Source organism: Abramis brama (assembly GCF_963993115.1).
Source record: "Abramis brama genome assembly, chromosome: 4".
NCBI lineage: Eukaryota > Metazoa > Chordata > Actinopteri > Cypriniformes > Leuciscidae > Abramis > Abramis brama.
The window spans coordinates 53607753-53630830 of record NC_139966.1 but is presented as its reverse complement, the minus strand read 5'-3'; the positions used below and the strand labels follow the sequence as shown (position 1 = coordinate 53630830).

At 45.4% G+C, this 23078-nt stretch overlaps 1 protein-coding gene and 1 long non-coding RNA gene across 3 annotated transcripts; both read right to left on the bottom strand.

The window, feature by feature from the left end:
• Window positions 1-1697: 1697 nt before the first annotated feature.
• Window positions 1698-2546, bottom strand: LOC311081850. Its single transcript, XR_014606021.1, has 2 exons — window positions 2414-2546; window positions 1698-2292 (listed from the first exon to the last, which is right to left on the bottom strand). It is a non-coding gene; the product is annotated as an uncharacterized lncRNA (long non-coding RNA).
• A 1036-nt stretch (window positions 2547-3582) lies between these two features.
• On the bottom strand, window positions 3583-14061 carry LOC311081232 (serine/threonine-protein kinase WNK1-like). Of its 2 annotated transcripts, none has more exons than XM_084111670.1 (3): window positions 14047-14061; window positions 7618-7823; window positions 3583-7536 (listed from the first exon to the last, which is right to left on the bottom strand). In XM_084111670.1, exons 2-3 carry the CDS (start codon window positions 7738-7740, stop codon window positions 7192-7194), a joined length of 468 nt encoding a protein of 155 aa, XP_083967796.1. In that variant the 5' UTR covers window positions 7741-7823; window positions 14047-14061; the 3' UTR covers window positions 3583-7191. The 2 variants fall into 2 exon arrangements, with proteins under 2 accessions (XP_083967796.1, XP_083967795.1); XM_084111669.1 differs by lacking the exon at window positions 14047-14061 and adding an exon at window positions 8515-8741.
• Between the last annotated feature and the right edge of the window lie 9017 nt (window positions 14062-23078).

Below are 23078 nucleotides of genomic sequence, written 5' to 3'. Positions count from 1 at the left end.
CATATTTAAAACTTCAAAAAGTAGTAATGTATTGCACACGTAGGCTACCCAGTGTTACTTGCTAAGAGGAGCCAGCACCATGGTCAGATTGTACAGCACCTGTAATCCCATCCATAATCGGCCATCCCTTATTGCTACTCAGAGCCAACTCCTCTGCCAGTGTATTCTGGAGGAGTGGCCCTCCACCGGTTTTCTGAATTTCACTCTTTTTTTCTGTTTGCTGCAAACAAGTGTTTGTGATAAAATGTTCACAAAAAATAATAAAAGGTTGTGGTAGCCAAAATACTCACCACTTTGAATTATATTTTCATATTTTGTCTTTATCTGCTATCAAAAACGTTTGGAGTTGGGGTTGCATCTAAAAATCAATGAATATTAATCTTTCTTAGGATATACATGCACATTTTTATATATATTATAAAAATAGGCTAAAATATATACATAATTTTACATGAATATAGAACGTATTTGTTTAACTTACACATTAACGCAATCAGCAATCTTTCTCCAACAGTCTTATCTTCTCTTTGGCAGCAGACCGTATTGTTTCGAGCTTGAAATACATATTTTAATTCATCGTAATTCTGAATGATTATCTCTTGTTCCTCCGCGGAAAAATATATCGCTCTCGCTCTATCCATATTGAACGCGATTGGTTGTTCGGTGCCATCGTCACTTTGGTATGTGCTCGCGCTCGTGGAGTAATCATAGCTTAAGGATCAAAGCCTGAGTTGACAGAGAAAGTTGATGAGCTGCGTCATGGTACCAATAAAGCCTGATCGCATCGGTTTGGTTTTGTCGACTCAAAACCTACGGAGCCCCTAAAGGGGACGTGGTGGTGGAAAAAAATTTAGGATGGGAGAAAAAAATTGTTTTCAAATCTTTTGCGTTGAGAAATTTTTTTTTCAAAACTTTTGCGTTCCCCCGAGAAACTTTGCGTTCCCACGCAAAACTTTTGCGTTCCCTCGCAAAATTATTTGCGTTCCCACGCAAAACTTTTGCGTTCCCTCGCAAAGATATTTGCGTTCCCACGCAAAACTTTTGCGTTCCCTCGCAAAGATATTTGCGTTCCCACGCAAATCCTGTTTTGAGCTCGGACAGACACTTCCTGTTTAATGTCCCGCTGGCAGTGTTTCAGAGCTCCGTACGTTAATGGAGCTTCTCATAGTGTTTGAACTTGGACTCAAATATAAAGATGCGGTCAGTGCTTAACTCAAGGAGTTCAGTGAAGCTGGCAATATTCACATTGATGTATACTACACTTTCTATAGCATAAAATATAGAGTAAAATACTCATGTTTACAAGTATGAAAAGTGTTATGTGGTGTGGCGTGATGTGCAGGTTATGGGGAATGTATTGCTTGCAACAATCTGTGAGAAGAGAAGCAGGGGTATATGGCAAAACCATTTAATAAAGTGCAAAAATTAAAACTAGATTCAGAGTGAACTGAGAAGCAGAGACAACCTTGATTTATGACTTTCATTTGTATTTTTATGTTGCTGTTAATTTGAAATTTGTATCCAAGATTTGTTGGAAGTCATTGTGACACAGACACAATGGAGCAGAGCACGCTCTTAATTGTCGTCTGTTTGTGTCAGTTTAGTTATAAAGTAACTGAAGAAATGTTGTCCTTTGTTGACATATATAGAGATGGATGCATCGAGTCCACAATATTTAAGGAAAATGATTCATAATGCAGACTTGAGCTTCAGCAAACACTCACGCTGTTGTCGGTGCGGCCATCTTGAGATGAATGCTGTAGATTTTAATGAACATATTAATGCAAAACATACACGTTATATTGCATATTGCTAAACTTTATTCCCATCAGGCTGGTTACAGTGTTTCAAAGCTGTTTAGAAAAGGTTTATAGTAACTTTATAGTTATTTCAGCTCGTACGTGTAAAACAGACGTCCGCTGTCCAGATAACAAGTAACGGAGACAACCCCATAATTTTTCACCTGTTCCTCACACGTGCCAAAGTGTTCATCAAAAAATAGGTCGCTGTCCCACAACTCCACCTTCAGTTTGTAATATGAATAGCAGTTTAGGAAGTTGAACTCTACAGGCCATGTAGGATTATTGTTATCATATTTAATTTCTGTCTGCCCAGAAGAAAATCCACACGAGACCTTGACGTATGGATCGAGATAGTCTTCAAAAATGTCACCGCCGAGGTCTTCGGCATGTATGCCAAACACCCGAATAGCAGCACTGGCAGAGTCCAGCTGAGACGCCAGCATCAGCACAGCCAGAGACACCAGCCGAAGATCATAAAAGACCGCCATATCTGTCCGAAAGAATACAGGTTCAGTTATAGAGATGTCTGACACAAATATTGAAAAGTAAAAACAATGTGTCATAAAAGTGTCAAGAAGCTGAAGTGTGATTCAGTGTTAAAGATGCCTTACCTTGCTTGTATTAGATTCAGTATGTATAATTCCTGAACCCCACAACCTTTATATAAAACTGTCCAATCAAAAAATAAATTCCAAAGGTCATCAACAGGTGGATCAGTAACCTGCGTATCTGTGTTGTTTTCACATTGACCTAGTTACATTTGTCAAGATGCCAAGAGTGTAAAAATTGTATCCCAAGTAAGCATAGAAGCAGTGCATTAAAATAATAGTTCTCAGTCCTACAAAGTTACAAAGGCAGAAAACACTGAGCCAATGATGTACAAGAGTTATAAAGAAAATCAACAATCTTTGAAATATCTTATCGATAAAATATTTTAAATGTGCTGCATTCTTAGAAATGAACTATTTAATGCTGGTTTAAATTTTTCGTTTTACTTTTAGACATTTAAGAAAAGTTTATAAACCGTATTTTCAAAAATGTCTATATATATATATATATATATATATATATATATATATATTTTAATTATTATTATTATTTATTTATTTATATTTGGTTGGACCACATTTAATTTGGCAGACAAAAGCCTTTTAAATATCAATAAGCAGTGAAGAAGTTGTGTATATTTACATGGCCATGGGTGTTTATAACAATTAAAAAGTACATGGCAAAAGGATATGGAAACTGCAATTGCCTCAATTCATTGATTGCTGGTCCAACTCAGAATCCAATGTTTTACCAATATGAAGAAGAGGGTCTTATCTCAAGGAAAAGAAATGTACTGCATGTACACATCTGGAAGGACAAGGCACAGAGTGCATGTGCACACATGGTGTCATTCACACCTTTATCATATATATGCAAATAACACTCAATATGTCCTGAAATGGTAGGGTGCAGTGTTGTATAAAGTATCAATACACTATTTTATCCAAAAAAAAAACTCACCATTCTCTTTGTACATCAGACGCAGATTTGCTAGTATGAACAAATAAATATTGGACATTAATGACATATTAAAGGTAGGCACAAATAACACTCTGAAATGGATCACTGATAATACAGACTGCAGAGTTTAGTAGCTCATGAGAGACATAATAAAGTAACTGAAATTAAATGCACTTACAGTATGTATCAAAAGTACGTCATCAGCTCTAATGCTCTAAACTGCATGATAACTAATCCAGGATCCAGAATAAATTGATAAGGAGAAGCAAACTTGATTTATTTAAATGACTTTTATTAAGTTTACAAATAAGGTAACAAATGCTGTTTTATTGGAGCGCAAAGCGCAGTTTTATATGAAGCTTGAACATCCTATACTTAGTGCAAAACAGACAGTTAAACATTGCAGATGATTCCCTACTTGTTTTTGTTTGGTTTTCATTTTAAGGATTTTTTTTAACATTTTGTACAATGTTAAATATCATACGGAGAAAAAAAAAACACTTAATGAAAGTCGCCAGAAGAAAATCTAGAGACTCAAAAGACAGCAAAACAAGCGGATCAGATTGCAGTAAAAAACAAAATAACTTAATGACAGGTCAGTAGCATTAAGTAAACATTGTTCTGTTGTATTTCTTTCCACAGGAGAGCGACTAGAAAGGAGGGTTTCATTCAATAAAATCCTTTTTGAGTGAGTTTGTGTGCATTTTTTTCTGTGTAACTGAAGTATCATGCAAAAATAAAATAAAAAATTGTTATAATCACAATGTGTATCGATACTGAATGGCCCATTCGCACATCAGCATGCTACAAACACAATTTCTTTCAAAGTAAAGTGAAGGATAAAGAAAAAAAGAGTTTTTTGTATTTTTCAAGGTGCTGTTATCATTTACATCAGAGGTCAGAGGTGAATCTCATTTAAATGTTGATGGTCCTGCACTGCAGTTACATTAGCGCCCTCTACAGTCGAACAGGACGACCTGTTTCTTACAGCGAGAGCAAATTAACACTTGTATCTGGGACAGGGACATGGCACTCAGAACGTAGTATTACAGATTTCATTAGTCTGAACACTGAGCGGGTGGGACCTCTTTGTTAAAGACCTTTTGATGTGTTCACAGTTTGAACGAACCGAACGACGTAAAGTGGGTAAAAAACGAGCCGTCTACAGGTAAAGCGTTGTGTACAAAGCAAAAGGTAAAACAATCGTATTTTTAAATATAGAGAGCCAGTTGAGAATCTACACTGTACAGTTGACCTAAAGTGACGTTCCTGTGCCACACGTTCACAGAAAGCACACTAAGCAGAATGTAACCAGCTGTAATCTAAGTCCTTTCAGTAGTTAAGGTGATGAGAGCATCTCCGCTATGCTTTGTACCCCAAATAAAATGCTCTTGTTTCTGGTGAATCAGGACTGTTCTCTTTTCATCTGCACAGTCGAATGTGCAAAACGTGAAACTAGAAAGTAGTCTGACGTTGCAGGTCTAATGCAGTTAATAGTATTTAGAATAAACCAAAGCATTTACAAGAGTGATTTGACCGACTGCTACAAAGAGAGAGAGAGAGCGAGATCCCCCAAAAGAAGCTACTGATCTGCCATAAAACCGAAGGCCGTTGCCAAGAGTACAGTGACGTGAGAACTTATATGGGCAGTGTGAGTTAAAAAGAAGAGGTTTGATGAGAAATCAGCGAGTATTACTCTTCAACAGTGCTGCTTTGGCAGAGAGTTGCGCTCTTGTGTCAGTGAGGGTTGCTAACTGTCTTTTCTCACCTTTCTGGTCCTTTTCTCGCTCGTGAAGTTACACTTGCTGTCACATCTGTTGCTAAATGAGTTAAACGCGCCTGTCCAAGCTCACCGGAGAGGGTTTGACACTGGATGGTGTCAAAACCAATTAAGCAGCGCTGCAAAAACATCTAAGCTATTGGAGGTTCTGAAATACTTACAACATACTGTCCCATGCCTACTAACTTCCCTCATCCTGCATTTCTATCTGAGCCGATGCCTCACCTTCACAAGAACTGCTCATGCCGTTTAAGAATCCGTCTGTAAAATAAAGACACCGTGGTTATGCTAGGAAGGGTGCACTGATGATAGGCACACTTACGCTTTGCATACTTAGACCGATCGAAGTTTCTAAAAAACTCAAGCCTCAAGTACTTTCACAGCCTTTGAATGTGATATAATGGCTGGATCATGTATTTGTACACTTTATATAAGAAGCTTTTTGCAACTCTCCTAAAGGCTAGGACTGTGCCATCAAATGGTTTCAGACGTATGGCCAATTCAAAACGACACCTCGTTTACGCAATATATTAATATTCACCCTCTGTGAAGTCCAAAGACCAGCACTCCAATCAAGCGCAATGCTTGAGACTCTCCGCTGCCTTATATATCAAACCCTGAAGCAAAAAAATAAAAATAAAAAAATAACGCAAGGCACTAGAATCTTCAGAAAGCTCACTGGGCAAAGGGAAAAAGGGAAAGATTTGTTTCTTCAAGTACATTAATTGAATCCATTTTACATTCACATTTATCTAATAATATAAAGAAAGTAGAAAGGGGAAAAGGGTTAAAGTGTCTCCAATAAAGATGTGAAAAATGAAATAGCTAGCCTTACATCTCATGAATGCTAATATCCAAAACCCTCCAAAATTTCATGTTTTTTTGTCTACTTTTCTTTTTAGCTAATGTTGTCCAACAACATTTATAATAAATCACAGTGTTTTAACATCAAAAACTGATGAGTAAATACAGGTCCATACAGAACACGACTTCTTATTTGAATGTCTCGATCAAACTATTGTAAGAGGCCCCTAATGCTGCCATGATTAGAAAAGCTGTTACATTAGTCATAGATTTAAAGCTTCACGGGCCTCCATGGCAGAACGTGTGTGATTTCACGGTCCCGCAACCCCTAGTTTCGTATCCAAACCCCAATCCAACTGATTGTATCCACTATATTACACGTCACCTTGTGGTGTGGCCCAATGAGAAAACCGTAAGAGGATTGTAAGCGTGTGAATGTGCTGCAAAGCATGCTGGGAGCTGTAGGAGCTTGGTAGTACAAACCTTGGGGGCAGATGAAAGGCCTCTGAACATGTGACAAAAAAATAAGTCCCTAACATTCTGCTACACAAGGCCGGCTTGAAGGGCATAGGGAAAAAAACAACCACCAACCAACCAACCAAGCAAATGGAATCAAAACCCTAATAACCCAATTTAAAAACAAAGGATATCTGTACATTGTTTTGTTTTTTTAATCTAATGAAGGCCACTTCCTGTGTTTTAAAATGGGCTTTTTTTCTACCATTGTAATTATTGCATTATTCCATGGCATTGCAGCAGAGGGTTTAGGGCAAGAGGGGAACAAGGACACTAGGTTCGCACACCAACACCCAAACCGACCTCTGTTTGGTGATATGCTTGATGTATGAATTTATCAAGAGGATATACAGATAGATGGATTCTGGGATGGGTGGAGGTGGCATTCATTTCATCTTAGGACAGCAAACCTCTAAACACAAGTCAAGCCCCTTAACAAATGTTTGGGGGCTGGGTGGTGAAGGATGCACACATCTTAATAATAAAAATGGTCACACCTTCTTTGGCCACGTAACATTGTATTCAAAGTGTCCATTGTTTTATTTTCGTCTTCTCTTATCCCTTGGGTCGTTGTGCATCATCCCTGTGGCGTATCCGTGAGCATGCAGGATGATTCTGGCGTCTATCCTTCTCAATCACCCAAAGGAAACTCTTATGACAGAATCTCTGCAATGCAATCAAATACTTGCTTAAGTCCACTTTCAGTCCGCCCCCTTCGCCTCTGACTGCCCCCACCCCCAACTGGAGAGTTATTTATGCCTGGCGCGGCTAGGCCCTGCCCTACGTGGTCTTCAGGTTGGGTCCACCCGGGTGGCTGACTGACTTCTGCAAAGTGCTGATGTGGAAGGTCTGTAAAGGAGCGGGCACCTGGGGATATTGGCCCAGGGGTTGTGAGGTGGCCAGTAGACCGGCCTGGGTGTGCGTGGCAGAGCCAGCCCACTGGGTGCTGTAAGGAGCGGAGGGGTAGCCGTACTGTGGCGTGGGACACAAGGAGCCCTTCCGGGTCCCCAGAGAGGTAGCGGGAGTGTTGGGCAAGGGCGTGTGGCCACTCAAAGTTGAAGCGATGCTTGGGCACAGCTGGCCCGGAGCCGAGTACTTACGGCCCATGTTGGCAGGAGGGACCATCTGAGAAGAGGAGGAATAAATCAGGCATTATAACTTCAAATTCAACTGTGAGGTCTGAGTTTCTCAAGGATAAAGTCTTACGTCGTAGTTGTGACCCTGAGGCGGCACTTGTTGTTGGTGCTTGGAGCCTCTCTTGCCCTGCGACAGGTTCATAGCATCCCTGGCCCAGTTGTCCACCAATTTGTGCAGCTCGTCTGTGAACATGCCCTTGCAGCTCTGGGACTGAGAGATGGGCGGTTGGTTTTGATTCTGACCGGTTCCCACCACCGTGTTGGTGCTGCTCGTCCCTGAGCGGAGAGGAAAAGAGGAAGAGAGAAGACTGTCGTAAAGAGGAAGTCTCTCCAACGGATGTCACACTGAAATATCTGATACAATCTGAAGCCCACAGACTATATCAATGTGTACATGTATATTTTCATATACATTTCCTCTCACTAGTTTACATACACCTTATATAATCAGCAAAATGTTTGATCTAAAAATAAGAGAGATGATTTTTTTATTTTGTGCGGCCCTGACAAAACTATCTGAAATAACAGATTTGAGAATCAAAAGTATGAGCTGCGATTTAAAATCTTGCATTCAAGTTAAACCTGGAAATAAACAAAGTCAAAAAAAAAAAGAAGTTAACTTTTGTGATTTTGATCATGTGAACTCATTAAGAAATGCTTTTTTTTTAATCCAATGAAGCACAATATGCTCTTTGGATCATCTCTAATCATGCTGGAAAGCATGATCATCAGGTTTTACACGATCTTGAGGAGTTCATTAATACCAAAATACCTGTTTGGTAAAATATCAGGTTCTTCAGGACAAATTTTTTTTTTCATTATATTTATCTCTTCCAATTTAAATTGCGAATATGCGAAACAGATTACATATTATACAAAGGGTATGCAAATTTAAGAGCACAACTGTACATATAATGTCATGTGTATACAAAAACAAAAGTCATGGCAGTGAGGCCCTATCGAGCACCTGGGCGTCCGCTCTGAGGCTAAAGTGACACTTTTATCACTCTGACTCCAGCCTGCAAAACAGGTCACGATGACAACATTAAAACACCATCTCTGGCTTTCCATCGGAGCACAGAAAACAGTGCTCCGCATCTGCCTGGGCTTTATCATCATGCTTGCCATGGTTGTTTTTATTGCAACACAAGAGGGAGCAAAAGGGTGGTGAAATGGAAATGGATTCACCATGGAAATGTTCAACACTTACTATTTAGAGACTAAATGAGATAGTTGATTAGTACCATTAGCTAAACTAGTACAAAAATGGTCAAAATCTTGTCAGCACATTAATATTTGTGAGAAGTAGGAGTAAAAAAGCCTCTTTCTGAAGAACAAACCATAGCAATGAGGATTATGTGGTACATAATAATAATAATTTTAAAAAATGAGCTAATTACTGAGCAGTTAATGCGAAGCAAAACGGAAAAATGAGTGGAAATGCCTCAGCTTCTTCATAAGACACATCACTGTCATGACTAAGAGATGACAGTCTTTACTCATGCACTGGTATTAGGTGATTGGTCCGTTTATTTATACATGTCTGTCAAGGAACATTTAAGAATATACTGTAAATCAAAAATGGAAAAAACACATTTTTCAAAATCAAATCTTGCACAGTAAATTACATTGGGCACAAATGTCTTGCCAAATATCCAGGCAGCCATCCGGCGACATAGATAAGACCTGTTAGGATGGTAAACACAGCCCCTCCAGAAAGCAGCAACAGAAAGACGACATTGCGCCAAGACTGAAGCACCGAAAGGTATTCTGGATGATGTAGTTTACAGCAAGCCATGCTTAGAAAGATAGCTACTCCTTTTTCACCATGCTGGTGCTGATGCCAAAGCCAGTACCCGATTTGGTTTATATTTGCCCTTAAAACTAAAAAAGTTTTCAAAACAACAACTATATATACAGTTTGGGGTCAGTATGTTTTTATTAAAGAAATTATTACTTGTATTCAACAAGGATGCAAAAAATTTGATCAAATGTGACAGTAAAGATAAAAAAATATTTTTATTTCAAACCAATGCTGTTCAAACTTTCTATTCATCAAAGAATCTTGAAATAATGTTTTACTGTTTCCACAAAAAAATATTAGCAGCACAACTGTTTTCAACATTTAAAATAGGAAATGTTTCTTGAGCATCAAATCAGCATGTTAGAATGATTTCTGAAAGCTCACGTGCCACTGAAGCTTTGCCAACACAGGAATAAATAGCTTTTTAAAATATATTAAAAAGAAATTCTAATAACATTTCACAATATTACTGTATTTTTGATCAAATAAATGCAGCCTGTGTGAATATAAGGCTTCTTTTAATCATAATATATTGTGGATGTTAGAACATTCATAAAACTAGACCACTGGCCAAGCACCAGCACCACTTGCTGGAAAAGGAGTGAGGGAGAGGTGGAGGCTCCACACAGCTTGACTTCAGCACTTACTGGATGACTTCCATTCACTTTGTTCAATAATATGAATATGGGAGGATATCTTGGATTCCTGGTTGTGAAAACCTACCTTTGTATGTGCAAAAACGTGAGCTGTACACCCTTAATATGGTAGCGTGTGCATTGGACAGTGATTAAGCCTTGTGCACAATGAGGGGGAAAATCAGCCAGGCCTCATTATACCCTTGTAATGGGCGAGAAGAGAAGCTCCATCCAAACAGGATGAGGTCGATGTGTAGTAAGCGGGATGAGTCTTAAGGGGATAAAGAAGAGTGCAGAAGGGAGTCTGGGGCTTCAAATTGGCTTGTGGATAATGGGATGAGTGCTCAGACGGGTCCATTTAGAGTGCATTAATGCGGAGTGTGGCGTCGTCGCATGGCGAGTGTCATGAACTACTCCGAGACACGAAGATCGATCCAAATGCAGCTTTTAATAAGGAAGGTCGTACAGGCAGGGTCAAACAGGGCAGACAGAGCAATGTAGATCAAACAGCAAGGGAAATCCAGATAACAGGCAGAATTCGGGGCAGGCAGCAATAATCAAAAATCCAAGAACAGGCCAAGTCAGGCCAGGCAGATAACACTCATACAAATGAGGAAACAGTCCAAGATCAAAACCAGATAAACAAAACACAGGATAAACGCTCAGAAATGCAGTGTGACACAAACAAGACTTCGCGGTGAGTGAATGAATGAACATGGTATAAATAGACAGACTAACAGGATGATGAGACACAGGTGAATGCAATCAGTGAATAGGTACAGGTGAATGTGATCAGTGATAAGTGATGAGTCCGGGCAGTGAGTTATGGGAAATGTAGTTTGTGAGTGATAATAGGAGAGTCTGGTGTGGAGTGCCCTCTGGTGGTTCTCAAGGGCACTCCAGCTGGTGACCGTTACATAGCCCCCCCTTTAAGGAGCGGATTCCAGACGCTCATAAAATTCTCCAGGAGGGAGGTGGAGCGGAGGCGGACCTGGGGGCGGGATGGCGGGCCAGGCCCGTGCAGCGGAAGAGGACCTGAAGACTCCGGCAGGGCGGAAGGCCGGGGCGGAGCAGGCTCTGCAGGCGACCAGGGCGGATCAGGCTGTGCAGGCGGCCAGGGCGGAGCAGACTGTGCAGGCGGCCAGGGCAGATTAGGCAGTGCAGGCGACCAGGGCGGAGCAGGCTGTGCAAGCGACCAGGGCGGATCAGGCTGTGCAGGCGACCAGGGCGGAGCAGGCTGTGCAGGCGACCAGGGTGGAGACGACCCTTCAGGCGACCATGGCACAGGAACAGACACAGGGACAGGAACAGACACAGGCTCAGGAACAGACACCGGCTCAGCGGTGGCCATCTTGTCCGAAGACACTGGCTCGGCGGAGACCATCTTGTCCTGAGACACTGGCTCGGCGGTGGCCATCTTGTCCGAAGACACAGGCGTGGTTTCGGCCATCTTGTCCGAAGACACAGGCGTGGTTTCGGCCATCTTGTCCGAAGACACAGGCGTGGAGTCGGCCATCTTGTCCGAAGACACAGGCGTGGAGTCGGCCATCTTGTCCGAAGACCCAGGCGTGGATTCGGCCATCTTGTCCGAAGACACAGGCGTAGAAAGAGGAACAGATTCAGGCTCAGGAACAGATTCAGTCTCGGAGGGACGAGACTCTTGACGGGCGGACGTGACGTGAAGCTCAGTCTCTGGATCGGCTGACGTGACGTAAAGCTCAGTCTCTGGATCGGCAGAAGTGACGTGAAGCTCAGTCTCTGGATCGGCAGAAGTGACGTGAAGCTCAGTCTCGGGATCGGCAGAAGTGACGTGAAGCTCAGTCTCTGGATCCGGATCAGCGCGCTCTGAGCTTGATGGGACCAGCGTCAGCGAGGGCTTTGAGCTGGGTAGGACCAGCGGCGAAGAGGACTTTGAGCTGGACAGGACCAGCGATGAAGAGGGCTCTGAACTGGACGGAACCAGCGGCGAAGAGGGCTCTGAGCTGGGCAGGACCAGCGGCGAAGAGGGCTCTGAGCTGGACGGGACCAGCGGTGAATGCTCTGTGCTGGACGAGACCAGCGGTGAAGAGGGCTCTGTGCTGGACGGGACCAGCGGTGAAGAGGGCTCTGTGCTGGACGGGACCAGCGGTGAAGAGGGCTCTGTGCTGGACGGGACCAGCGGTGAAGAGGGCTCTGTGCTGGACGGGACCAGCGGCAAAGGCTCTGTGCTGGACGAGACCAGCGGTGAAGAGGGCTCTGTGCTGGACGAGACCAGCGGTGAAGAGGGCTCTAGCTTGGCGGGCATGTCGCTTGCTGTCTCAGGTGCGGCGGGCATGACGCTCTCAGTCTCAGGGGCGGCGGGCATGACGCTCTCAGTCTCAGGGGCGGCGGGCATGACGCATACTGCCTTGGCTTTGGCAGATTTGGCGTGAAGTGCGGGCTCGGCTGGACTGGCGTGAAGTGCAGGCTCGGCTGGACTGACGTGGCGAAGCTCAGGCTCGGCAGGACTGACGTGAAGTGACTCAGCCAGTAAAAGAGCCTGGATTATATACTTTTGAAGATTCCAGCCAGGGTGATGAAGTGGCATAAGGGAGCTGATCGGCTCGGATAGTCCTCCACGGAAAAATATCATTAGGCATACTTCATCGAAAAATGCCAAAGGTGCCAGCTCAATAAAGTCTCTCACGTACTCCTCTATGGGCCGGTCTCCCTGACGGAGACACATAATCTGTGCCGCTGGATTCATGGTGGTCATTGCTGCTGGATCTGGGTGCGGCGAAGTCTTCTGTCATGAACTGCTCCGAGACACGAAGATCGATCCAAATGCAGCTTTTAATAAGGAAGGTCGTACAGGCAGGGTCAAACAGGGCAGACAGAGCAATGTAGATCAAACAGCAAGGGAAATCCAGATAACAGGCAGAATTCAGGGCAGGCAGCAATAATCAAAAATCCAAGAACAGTCCAGGCAGATAACACTCATACAAATGAGGAAACAGTCCAAGATCAAAACCAGATAAACAAAACACAGGATAAACGCTCAGAAATGCAGTGTGACACAAACAAGACTTCGCGGTGAGTGAATGAATGAACATGGTATAAATAGACAGACTAACAGGATGATGAGACACAGGTGAATGCAATCAGTGAATAGGTACAGGTGAATGTGATCAGTGATAAGTGATGAGTCCGGGCAGTGAGTTATGGGAAATGTAGTTTGTGAGTGATAATAGGAGAGTCTGGTGTGGAGTGCCCTCTGGTGGTTCTCAAGGGCACTCCAGCTGGTGACCGTTACAGCGAGTGCCACCGGTTTGAAAAAACATTTGCATGCATGTTCGATAAACAATTTCCGGTGGGAGACTCACAATCTTGTTTTCATGTGGAAACCAAATTTAGGGTAAGGTGTTTGTTTGTTAAGGGTAATGTTTGAGTTTAATTTGAGAGTGAAAACACGTGACATGCCACACTTATAAAAAACATGAATGGGTCATCACAGGAAATAAATGCTCAAGTCAGCCTGAGAGCTTAAGCAAGGAAACTAGCTTAAACAGGGTTTAAGAACGTACAGTGTGAAATGTCAGTGTATGAATAACCAGGATTAATTGGTAACCCTGGGTAAATTATCAGCAGTGTGAAATGTGAAGCAAGATAACCCAGAATTCTGTTTACCAGGAGACCCAGGATTAACTATTTCAAGTGTGAAAAGCTCTAATAATTCCTGTCCTGTCTTTAATAAACTGCAGACGTGATCCCCCGAAGAGCCTGGTGTCGGTGGTTTATTTGTGGTGCTGGGTCAGATCCGCTACAGTAGCCAAGTTTAACACTTTCAAATTTAATCAAAAGATAAAATATCTCTATGAGGAAGTAATGAAATATTGCACTGTTTTACCAACATGGCAGTAATCTCATTTTGCTTTTCCATAAGACGCAATATATTTCCTGGTTCTCCATCAGTTAGTGATTGTCCTGAAACAGGTACATTGCTACTATGGTACTGAGTAGCTGCCCATTCACAGGTGCAGTTGGCTGAAATGGTGTTGTGGACCTCGGTTGTTGCACAGGCTGAAAGCTGAGAATTTCTTACCTTATTTCTTGCACCTCCTGATGAATTAATAAACAAAGACTATGACTCAACATGCATGTCGACTTGAACTGATGCCACTGCCATTGAATTGGAGCAGATCGCTTCATCCTTCTCCTTTCTTGGTTTTGTTACTTTCAAATGCATGCTTTGTTCTGATGCAGCAGTCCTATACATGGCTTTAGCCATAGACACAGCTATTTTAGTTTGAAGATCAATTTGTTCCTTTTTCTTTCTTAAACGCTCCTCTTCTTCTTCCACATCATGCTTTTGTTGCAGGCAGCATTTGCTGACTGGCTAATAAAGCCGCCACTTTCACTTCCACTTCCGCTTCAGCTTGAAGGCGAGCAGATGATGTGTAGATGATCTGCTAGATCGTGAACCAGAAGAGCAGCTCCTTTTACTTGATTTTTTGCTGAATACATTTGAAATACTATCAGTTGGTTTGATCTCATCCATGAAATGCTCACACGTCAATGCATTACATTCCTCACTTTGGTTTGGAATCCTTTGTGAATTTGCATTAGAGGTTTCAGCAGCAGGCAACAAATCCTTTGAAGAAGATTGCCCTTGAACCGCCATTGTCATTGTTGGTATTCCATCTAGTGCAGAATGAGATGACAGTGGACATTCATTACTCATGTTCAGATGCTGCTATGGTAGGAGTCAGTGAAGTTTTCATAGGTTTAAGATCAGACAGCCATTGCTCCACATCTTCTATAAACCCTTTATTGAACCGAAAAACTGAGCCATGCCATTCATTTTGCTTTATTTGTTCCTCAACGGGAAGTAAAGGAATCACACTCTCATGCAACAAAATAACATCATCTCTTAAAAGCTTCAGTGTTTCCAGCAAAGAACAAACTTTGGATGCATTTTCATCATTTTGCATAAGCTCTTTCATTGAAGCAATCACATTTTTTATTTTATCCACTTTGGATTTACGGTCCTTTTGTAGTGATTCAATCTTTAGCTCCCAAGCCTTTGCGGTGAGCTTACGCTCCCCTTTTACTCTCCATAAGCACATCAGCCTCATCTTCATCCATTTTCACTCTTCAAACAACTTTAGCGACACATTCAACTTTCAAGGCAATCCGTTTAATCGCACACAACAATTGTGCAAATCCCAGCGCTTCGTGAAACACACATGACATAAACTACGCACTTTCCAGTCCACCGTAGTTTATCCAAACAAACGGATCCGCGCTCCACATCAAGCACAACCAAAATAGCATCTCCAATAGACAACCAGCAAGCGATAATAATCTGAATCACATACCGGTCTAAGTGCTCTGCTTCACGTGTCCGTTTCTTCTTGCAATCCACAACTGCGTTCCAATGCAGCGCATGAATGAAATCCAAAACTGCGTTCCAGTGCAGCGCTTGAATGAAATATCCTTGAAAACAAAGCGCCGTTTTCTGTTGACTAATGTTCGCGGCATCCAATAGCCACGTAGAGTGACTCGCTCGCACTCATTTGTAATATCGTTAGTTACCAAAACAATAGACTTACGATGAGGATCGTATATTGATTTCACCTTTATTTTATCTTGATATGCAGAAATGAACGCAATACGGTCAACAGAAAGTTGGCTCCCGCAACTCGCCCCTTCCAAACACAGACCCAAACAATCCGCCAAAAGGAAATACTAAAGAAAACGATACTTGGTTACTCACGTAACCTCGGTTCTCTCTAGAGAGGGAACGAGTATTGCGTAAGCAAGCTTACGCTGCGGGAAAAGCCTTCTTTTCTCGAGATACTGAAACCAAAAAATTATCCTTAATTTCATATATTGTCAACGCAGTGCGGCTGCAGGCAGCTGAGCTAGAGCGGCATACTGCGCGCTCATTGGCTGCCGCGCGGCAACTGCTTAAGCCTACCAGTGAGCCTGGCGTGACGTCACGCCCAATGGGGGCGCGCGCGCCCTCCCGCGTCACAGCCCGCCAGAATGGGCGGCGTCAGAGCGTATAAGGAAGGGTCGTAGGCTATATTCTCTGTTTTCTGTCGAATGAAGCGACACGAGCTTAGGCTTAGCACGGTCAGGGAACGCAATACTCGTTCCCTCTCTAGAGAGAACCGAGGTTACGTGAGTAACCAAGTATCGTTCTCTTACGAGAGGTTCTCTCGTATTGCGTAAGCAAGCTTACGCTGCGGGAACCCTTTGTCCACGCCGTGCGCGCCTAACGATCACATATGACTCTTTATGAAAGCATAGAGGTGATAAAACAGGTGGCCAGCGGTGCGGGCCAACACATGTTCATAAGCACACATAGGGAACACACCAGAACGGCACTGCCGGTCCATGTACACTGATACCCTGAGCGTGCAGCTCGGCAGACGAGCTAATCGGGAATACAGCCTGTGCATATGAGCAGGACATGAATCACGACTAGACTGTCAGAAGTTTAGCCTGCATGGCGGGAACTTCCAGGTTATAAAACCTAACAAATGTGGAGGGGGACGCCCAGCCCGCCGCCATACAAATGTCATGAATGGAAATCCCGCTGGACCATGCCCACGATGAGGCCATGCCTCTGGTGGAATGAGCCCGTATGCCCAACGGACATTGCAGGTCTTTAGACGCATAGGCTGCTGCGATAGCGTCCACTATCCATCTGGATAGCGACTGTTTCGAGGCGGCGCGACCCTTGGTGCGCCCACCGAACGAAACGAAAAGCTGCTCTGAGAGCCTGAACGCTGCAGAGCGCGTGACATAACACCTTAACGCCCTGACCGGGCAAAGGCGGTTAACCCCTTCCTCACTGCCGGAAGACGGCAGGGCCGATAGGGTAATGACCTGAGTCCTGAAGGGAGTGCCTAACACTTTGGGGACATAGCCGTGCTTCGGTTTGAGAATGGCTAACGAGTCGTTAGGTCCAAACTCGAGGCACGACGCGCTGATGGACAGCGCATGTAAATCACCCACACGTTTGACTGAAGCCAGAGCTAGCAGAAAAACGGTCTAAGCGTCAAGTATTTCAACTCCACAGAGTCCAAAGGCTCGAAGGGATGCACTTTTAGGGACTCTAGGACCAGAGACAGGTCCCAAATAGGGACCGACGGTGGCCGAGGAGGGTTCATCCTTCTGGCCCCGCGCAGAAAGCGCGTAATGAGTTCATTTCTGCCCAGTGAGCGGCCGCGCGCCGAGTCGGCGAACGCTGCTATGGCCGCGACATAAACCTTGAGTGTGGAGGGGGACCTGCCCGCGTCCAACATCTCTTGGAGAAAGTTTAATACCTGTGGGACTCCACAGGACTGAGCATTAGAACCCATTTTTACGCACCATTTGTTAAACACCGACCATTTAGACGCATAGAGCCGCCTCGTCGAGGGGGCTCTGGACTGCGTGATCGTGTTAATTACCCCTTCTGGCAGATCAACGAATATCCGTTGATTCTCCACGCATGCAGAGACCAGAGCTCTGGATGGGGATGCAGAATGGATCCTCGGGCCTGAGAGAGAAGGTCTCTCCTCACCGGAATCGGCCATGGGGCTGAGTCCACCAGACTCATTAGCTCGGGGAACCACGGCTGGTTTTCCCAGCGCGGGGCTATGAGGAGCACTGCGCAGTTCGCTTCCCTGATCCTCGCTAGCACTTGAGGCAGCATCGAGGTCGGTGGGAACGCATACAGCGGGGCGCTGGGCCAGGTCTGGGCCAGCGCGTCCTCCTGTTTCGAGAAAAACCTCTGGCACTGAGCGTTCTCGCTCGTGGCGAAAAGGTCGATCTCCGCTTCGCCAAAACGACGCCAAAGCGTTTGTACCATCTGGCGGTGTAGAGACCATTCCCCTGGGGGAACGTTGTCCCTGGACAGTCTGTCCGGGCCGTCGTTCAGACGACCGGGTACATGAACAGCCCTTAGGGAGCGCAGCGGCCCCTGAGCCCAGGCTAGGAGGCGCTCTGCGAGAGCCCGCAGGGATCTGGATCTGATTCCGCCCTGGCGGTTCACGTAGGACACCACTGACATGTTGTCTGAGCGAACTAGCACATGGTGTCCCCGTAGAAGCGGTAGAAAGTGCTTCAGCGCTTTCTCGACCGCCAGCATCTCTAGACAGTTTATGTGAAGGCGTTTCTCCGTATTTGACCATGGGCCACAAATCGGACTGCCCTCGTGAGTCGCTCCCCAACCCATGTTGGACGCGTCTGTCGAGACCACTTTGCGGTGTGCGATGGCTCCCATCGTCACTCCCCGCTGATACCATTCGGCCGCCAACCAGGGCTGCAGGGCTGAGACACAGCGCTGAGTCACTCTGATTGGAATACGGCCCGAAATCCATGCTTTGCAGGGCACTTCCGACTTTAGCCAGCATTGACACGGGCGCATTCGAAGTAAACCCAGCTGCTGGACCGCTGCGGCTGACGCCATGTGGCCCAACAGCCTCTGAAAGGTAGATAGTTCAGGATTCGCATTCCCCTTGACCTCAGGGGTGCGAGAGCCGCATCCATACACTTCGTAAATGTCAGGGTGCCAGGGACAGGCCGAACGGCAGGACGGTATACTGATATACCTGACCGTCGAAGGCGAATCTCAAGAATGGCCTGTGACGGGGTATAATCTGGATCTGAAAGTATGCGTCTTTCAGATCGAGAGAGACGAACCAGTCCCCCGGGCGAATCTGCGCGAGGATTTGACTGGTCGTGAGCATTTTGAACGGTCGTTTCACGAGCGCTTCGTTCAAATATCTCAGATCTAATATAGGTCTGAGTGCTCCGCCCTTCTTGGGTACGAGGAAATAGCGGCTGTATAAGCCCGCCTCGGTAACCGGGGGGAGGACTCGTTCTATCGCCCCTTTGCGCAGCAAATTCGCTATCTCTGTGTGAAGCAGATGGGCTGCATCCGCTTCCACTAGAGTCTCGACCCGAGCGCGAAAGCGCGGAGGGCGGCGAGCGAATTGGAGCGAATAGCCCTTTATCACTGTGTTTAGTACCCACTTCGACACTCCCTGAATAGCTTTCCATGCATTCGCACTCATAGCTAGGGGTCGAATCGCCTCCGGGTCCCGCCCGCCGCACAGCGCGGGACGGGGAGCCTGTGGCGGTGTGTGCGCGAGTCGCGCAGTGGCAGTGAGAGGGGACGGGGGCTCGCCGATGGCGGCAGCCGGCTGAGTGACGCTGCAAGAGAGCGTTGTGTGTGACGGCTCGCGGCGCGGAAGCGGGGCGGGCTCGTGCGTGTTCACATGAGAGTGTGCGCGCTGTGTAGCGGGCACAGGGCTCTTTATTAACACACAGCCGGCGGCGGGCTCGTGTGTGTTTATATGAGAGTGTGCGTGCTGTGTAGCGGGCACAGGGTTCTTTATTAACACACGGCCGGTGGCAGAATGCTCTGTTCCCCAAGTGTGTGAGACAGAGCGAGCACTGTGTAGGTGTGAGCACTGAGGCGTGGGCACGTGACCTACAGTTATCACTCGAGCGGCCGTAGCGCGCTTCATGCGAGTGCACTCTGTGGGGTACACAGGGGAAATTGTGCTTGTGTGTAGCGATGAACACTGGGACGTGGGCATGTTTACTACACTCATAACACTGACGGCTTGAGCCGCACCGTCGGCGTGAGCCGAATAACCAGAATTAACACTCTTTTCCAGATTTTCTGGGCCGCTGTATGAACAGCGTTTGTGTGCAGGCGAGCGAGTTGTGTAACTGACTCATTGGCTGCAATACACATCTGCGGTCATCTTCTTAAGTGACTGACAGCGCGAAACGCTTGAAGGCTCAAATGTTTAAACTCTCATAATTCCTCGCGCACCATCAGAGGGAGGATGCGAGGGGCGGGTTCACTTTCTGCGTGTGAGAAGCTGGCCGCGAGCTCGGATCAGCGAACAGCATAAAAAATGTTTGCTGCCAGAGCCGGGATCGAACACGTGTTTCTGGTGTGAAAGCCTGTTATTCTGCCACTGAGCCACAGGGGAAGAGTGCATAGCCAATCGGTTCGCTCGAGCATAAGAGAGTGTGGGTCATGCTTTTCGTCGGCGATAGCGTGCAGACGTGCGTGTATTATAACAGGCTCGTTGCTGCAACATTAACATTTTCAGCCGCCTAAACTCAGAGGGGGCTGAGAAACGTACGGGAATTGGAGAATGGCCCGGCCTCAGCGGGGCTACAAACATCTCCCTCCTCCTTCCGCCGGTGAGTGAGGCACGCGGGGTGCTGAGCATTACTCGTGACCGTCCGCTCTGACATCCCTGAGAACGGCGCAGTTTGCGCGGGAAGCGGGGCGAGTAGCCGGAGCGTCATCATGTTTTGCAGGCGAGCGTGTAAGGTAACAGGCTCGTTTACTGCAATATTAATATTTCCAGCCGCCTGAACTTAGAGGGGACTGAGAAATATGTGAGAAGGCAGTAGCCAAGCCTCGGTGGGACTCGAACACTCTCTTTTCTCCTATCACCGGCGAGTGACGGACGCGGGGACAGTAGCTTTCTTGTAACGTAAAGAAAACTAACCCCGCGACTGTCAGCTTCTGCAATCCCTTGTGAGCGGCGCAGTGTGCGCGGCTCGAACAGAGGGAGAGAGTGCGGGAAGAGCGAGTAGCCAGAGAGCGGTATCATGTTTGCAGGCGTGCGTGTACTGTAACAGGCTCGTTTACTGCAAAATTGATATTTCCAGCCGCCTGAACTTAGAGGGGACTGAGAAATATGTGAGAAAGGCGGTAGCCAAGCCTCGGTGGGACTCGAACACTCTCTTTTCTCCTATCACCGGCGAGTGACGGACGCGGGGACAGTAGCTTTCTTGTAACGTAAAGAAAACTAACCCCGCGACTGTCAGCTTCTGCAATCCCTTGTGAGCGGCGCAGTGTGCGCGGCTCAAACAGAGGGAGAGAGTGCGGGGAGAGCGAGTAGCCAGAGAGCGTTATCATGTTTGCAGGCGTGCGTGTACTGTAACAGGCTCGTTTACTGCAGTATAGATATTCCCAGTAGCCTGAACTAGGAGGGGACTGAGAAATATGTTAGAGATGGAGGTTAAACCGGCCTTGGCGGGTCTAGAACACTCTTTTCTCCTTTCGCCGGGAGACGGCGGGCGGGGGGGGGGGGGGGGGGGTAGCTTTCTTGTAACGTAAAGAAAGCTAGCCCCGTGACCGTACGCGTCTGCGATCCCTTGTAAGCGGCACGTTTTGCGCGGCTCGAACAGAGGGAGAGAGCGAGCCCCGTAATCATCCGCATCTCTAACACACCTTGTGAGAGGCGCAGTTGCGCGGCTCGACAGAGGGAGAGAGAGAGCGGGGAGTGCGAGGCATTTGAAACAACGCCTCGAGGAAATTTCTCTTTTAGAGAGTGTGTGTCGCAGCGGCGAACACACACAGTATGTAAAATACATCAGTAAAACACATAATGTAAATAGACATAGTGAGAAAGGATATATCGCCGGATGGCTAGTGATGTGACATTTGAACCGAGGCGTCGGAGCGTGTGTCGAGAAAAAGTGGGCGTGCCAGATGAAGCCGCGATTCGAGGCTTGTGTTGTTAATGTGAAAATCACGTGACTAATGACAAACGAGGCCTCGGTTTGTGTAAATACGTCATCGGTTCGGTCTGAGTGTCGCTTCCGGATAAAAGGCGGTTCGAAACTCGCGCCACCTTGTGGGTGTTGTCAGGAGTAGTAGAAGCAGTTGTAGTGTCAGAGAGTTAGAAAACTATCATTGTCATTGTCGTTATTGTGTCATATATGTGTGAGGGCTGTATATTATTACAGTATCAGGTTAGAATAGTTATAGTATATTATTATTATAGTAGGCCTATATTATAGTCTTGTTATATTAATTAGATAAGATTGGATTGCTCTGGATTTTTGCATCTGGACTGGACTGCTTTGATTTGGATTGCCCTTTTGGATTTGTTTGCTTTTTGTGACTCTTCCTTTTCCAGGTAATGGAGCCAGCAAGAAAGAGGGAATCCTCCCCTGTCTGGGCTCAACAGAAGCATCAGTGTCCTCATTTATACCACTGCCATTTTTACATTCTCCTGCATCCTCTGTTCCTTATGAAAGGATCTTTTCCAAGGCTAGAGAGATTTTGTCCAAGAAGAGGAATCGTCTAAACCCCAACACACTTGAAATAATTCTGTTTCTCAATAAAAAATCTATTTTTATTTTCCTTCCTTCCGGACTATTCTGTTGCAGTTTACTTTAATCTGTTATCTATAATCTGTTAAATTAATAAATGTACTTTATTACACTCCCTCTAACATAAGCACTGCACTCGTGTTACTGTTGTTGTTCATACTGTCCCTATCCAAACAATTTATGAATAATTAATTAACTGTGTGTGAGACTCTGGACAAGTAAATTCAGACAGAGAAAGATACATATTTTATATTATACACAGTAATGGACAAATGTCTGATCATGTCTTTTTATTATTGCAAATGAAAGGTTACAGACATCAACAGTGAGTACAAAATAAATAAATAAATATTTTTTATTTATAAAAATATTTTTATAAAATATACATTTAAATATAAATATACAAATAAATATAAATATTTATTTGTATTTTACATTACAAATCAATATTTTTATTTATAAAAGTATTTTTATAAAATATATATTTTTTTTTATATATAAAAAATATTTTTTATAAAATTAGGGAGGGAGGGAGGGAGGGAGGGAACGACACTGGTTCAGAATGAATTAATTTGTCTGCTATTTCTTTGCACAGTAGCTAGGTGTCACTAGTGAGCAATGCTGAATGAAGCTTCGAGTAATGAACCTTTAGCTGAAGCAATGGCCTGCGAGGTCTCAGTGGTTCAGGAAGCCTCATTTTGCCATCACTACGGATGGCTGAGCTGGCACGGCAGGCTAAAGGCGGCGAGATTCGTCCGGCTTCCTCAGGCTGACCTAGGCTGGCTCGTTAGCTGTTCCTTGCAGGACAACGGCGACGGTTTCTTCTCAGAGATCAGCGATGCGAGTGCTTCGCTGAAAAGACAGAAATCAGAGAATATAGCCTACGAGCCTTCCTTATATACGCTCTGACGCCGCCCATTCTGGCGGGCTGTGACGCGGGAGGGCGCGCGCGCCCCCATTGGGCGTGACGTCACGCCAGGCTCA

Excerpts from the sequence above, each read along its gene's own strand:
- LOC311081232 (XM_084111670.1), bottom strand. The coding sequence starts at position 7,740 with ATGTTCACAGACGAGCTGCACAAATTGGTGGACAACTGGGCCAGGGAT. Across the intron at positions 7,537-7,617 it reads CTCAGGGTCACAACTACGAC|ATGGTCCCTCCTGCCAACAT; the intron begins GTAAGACTTTAT and ends TCCTCTTCTCAG.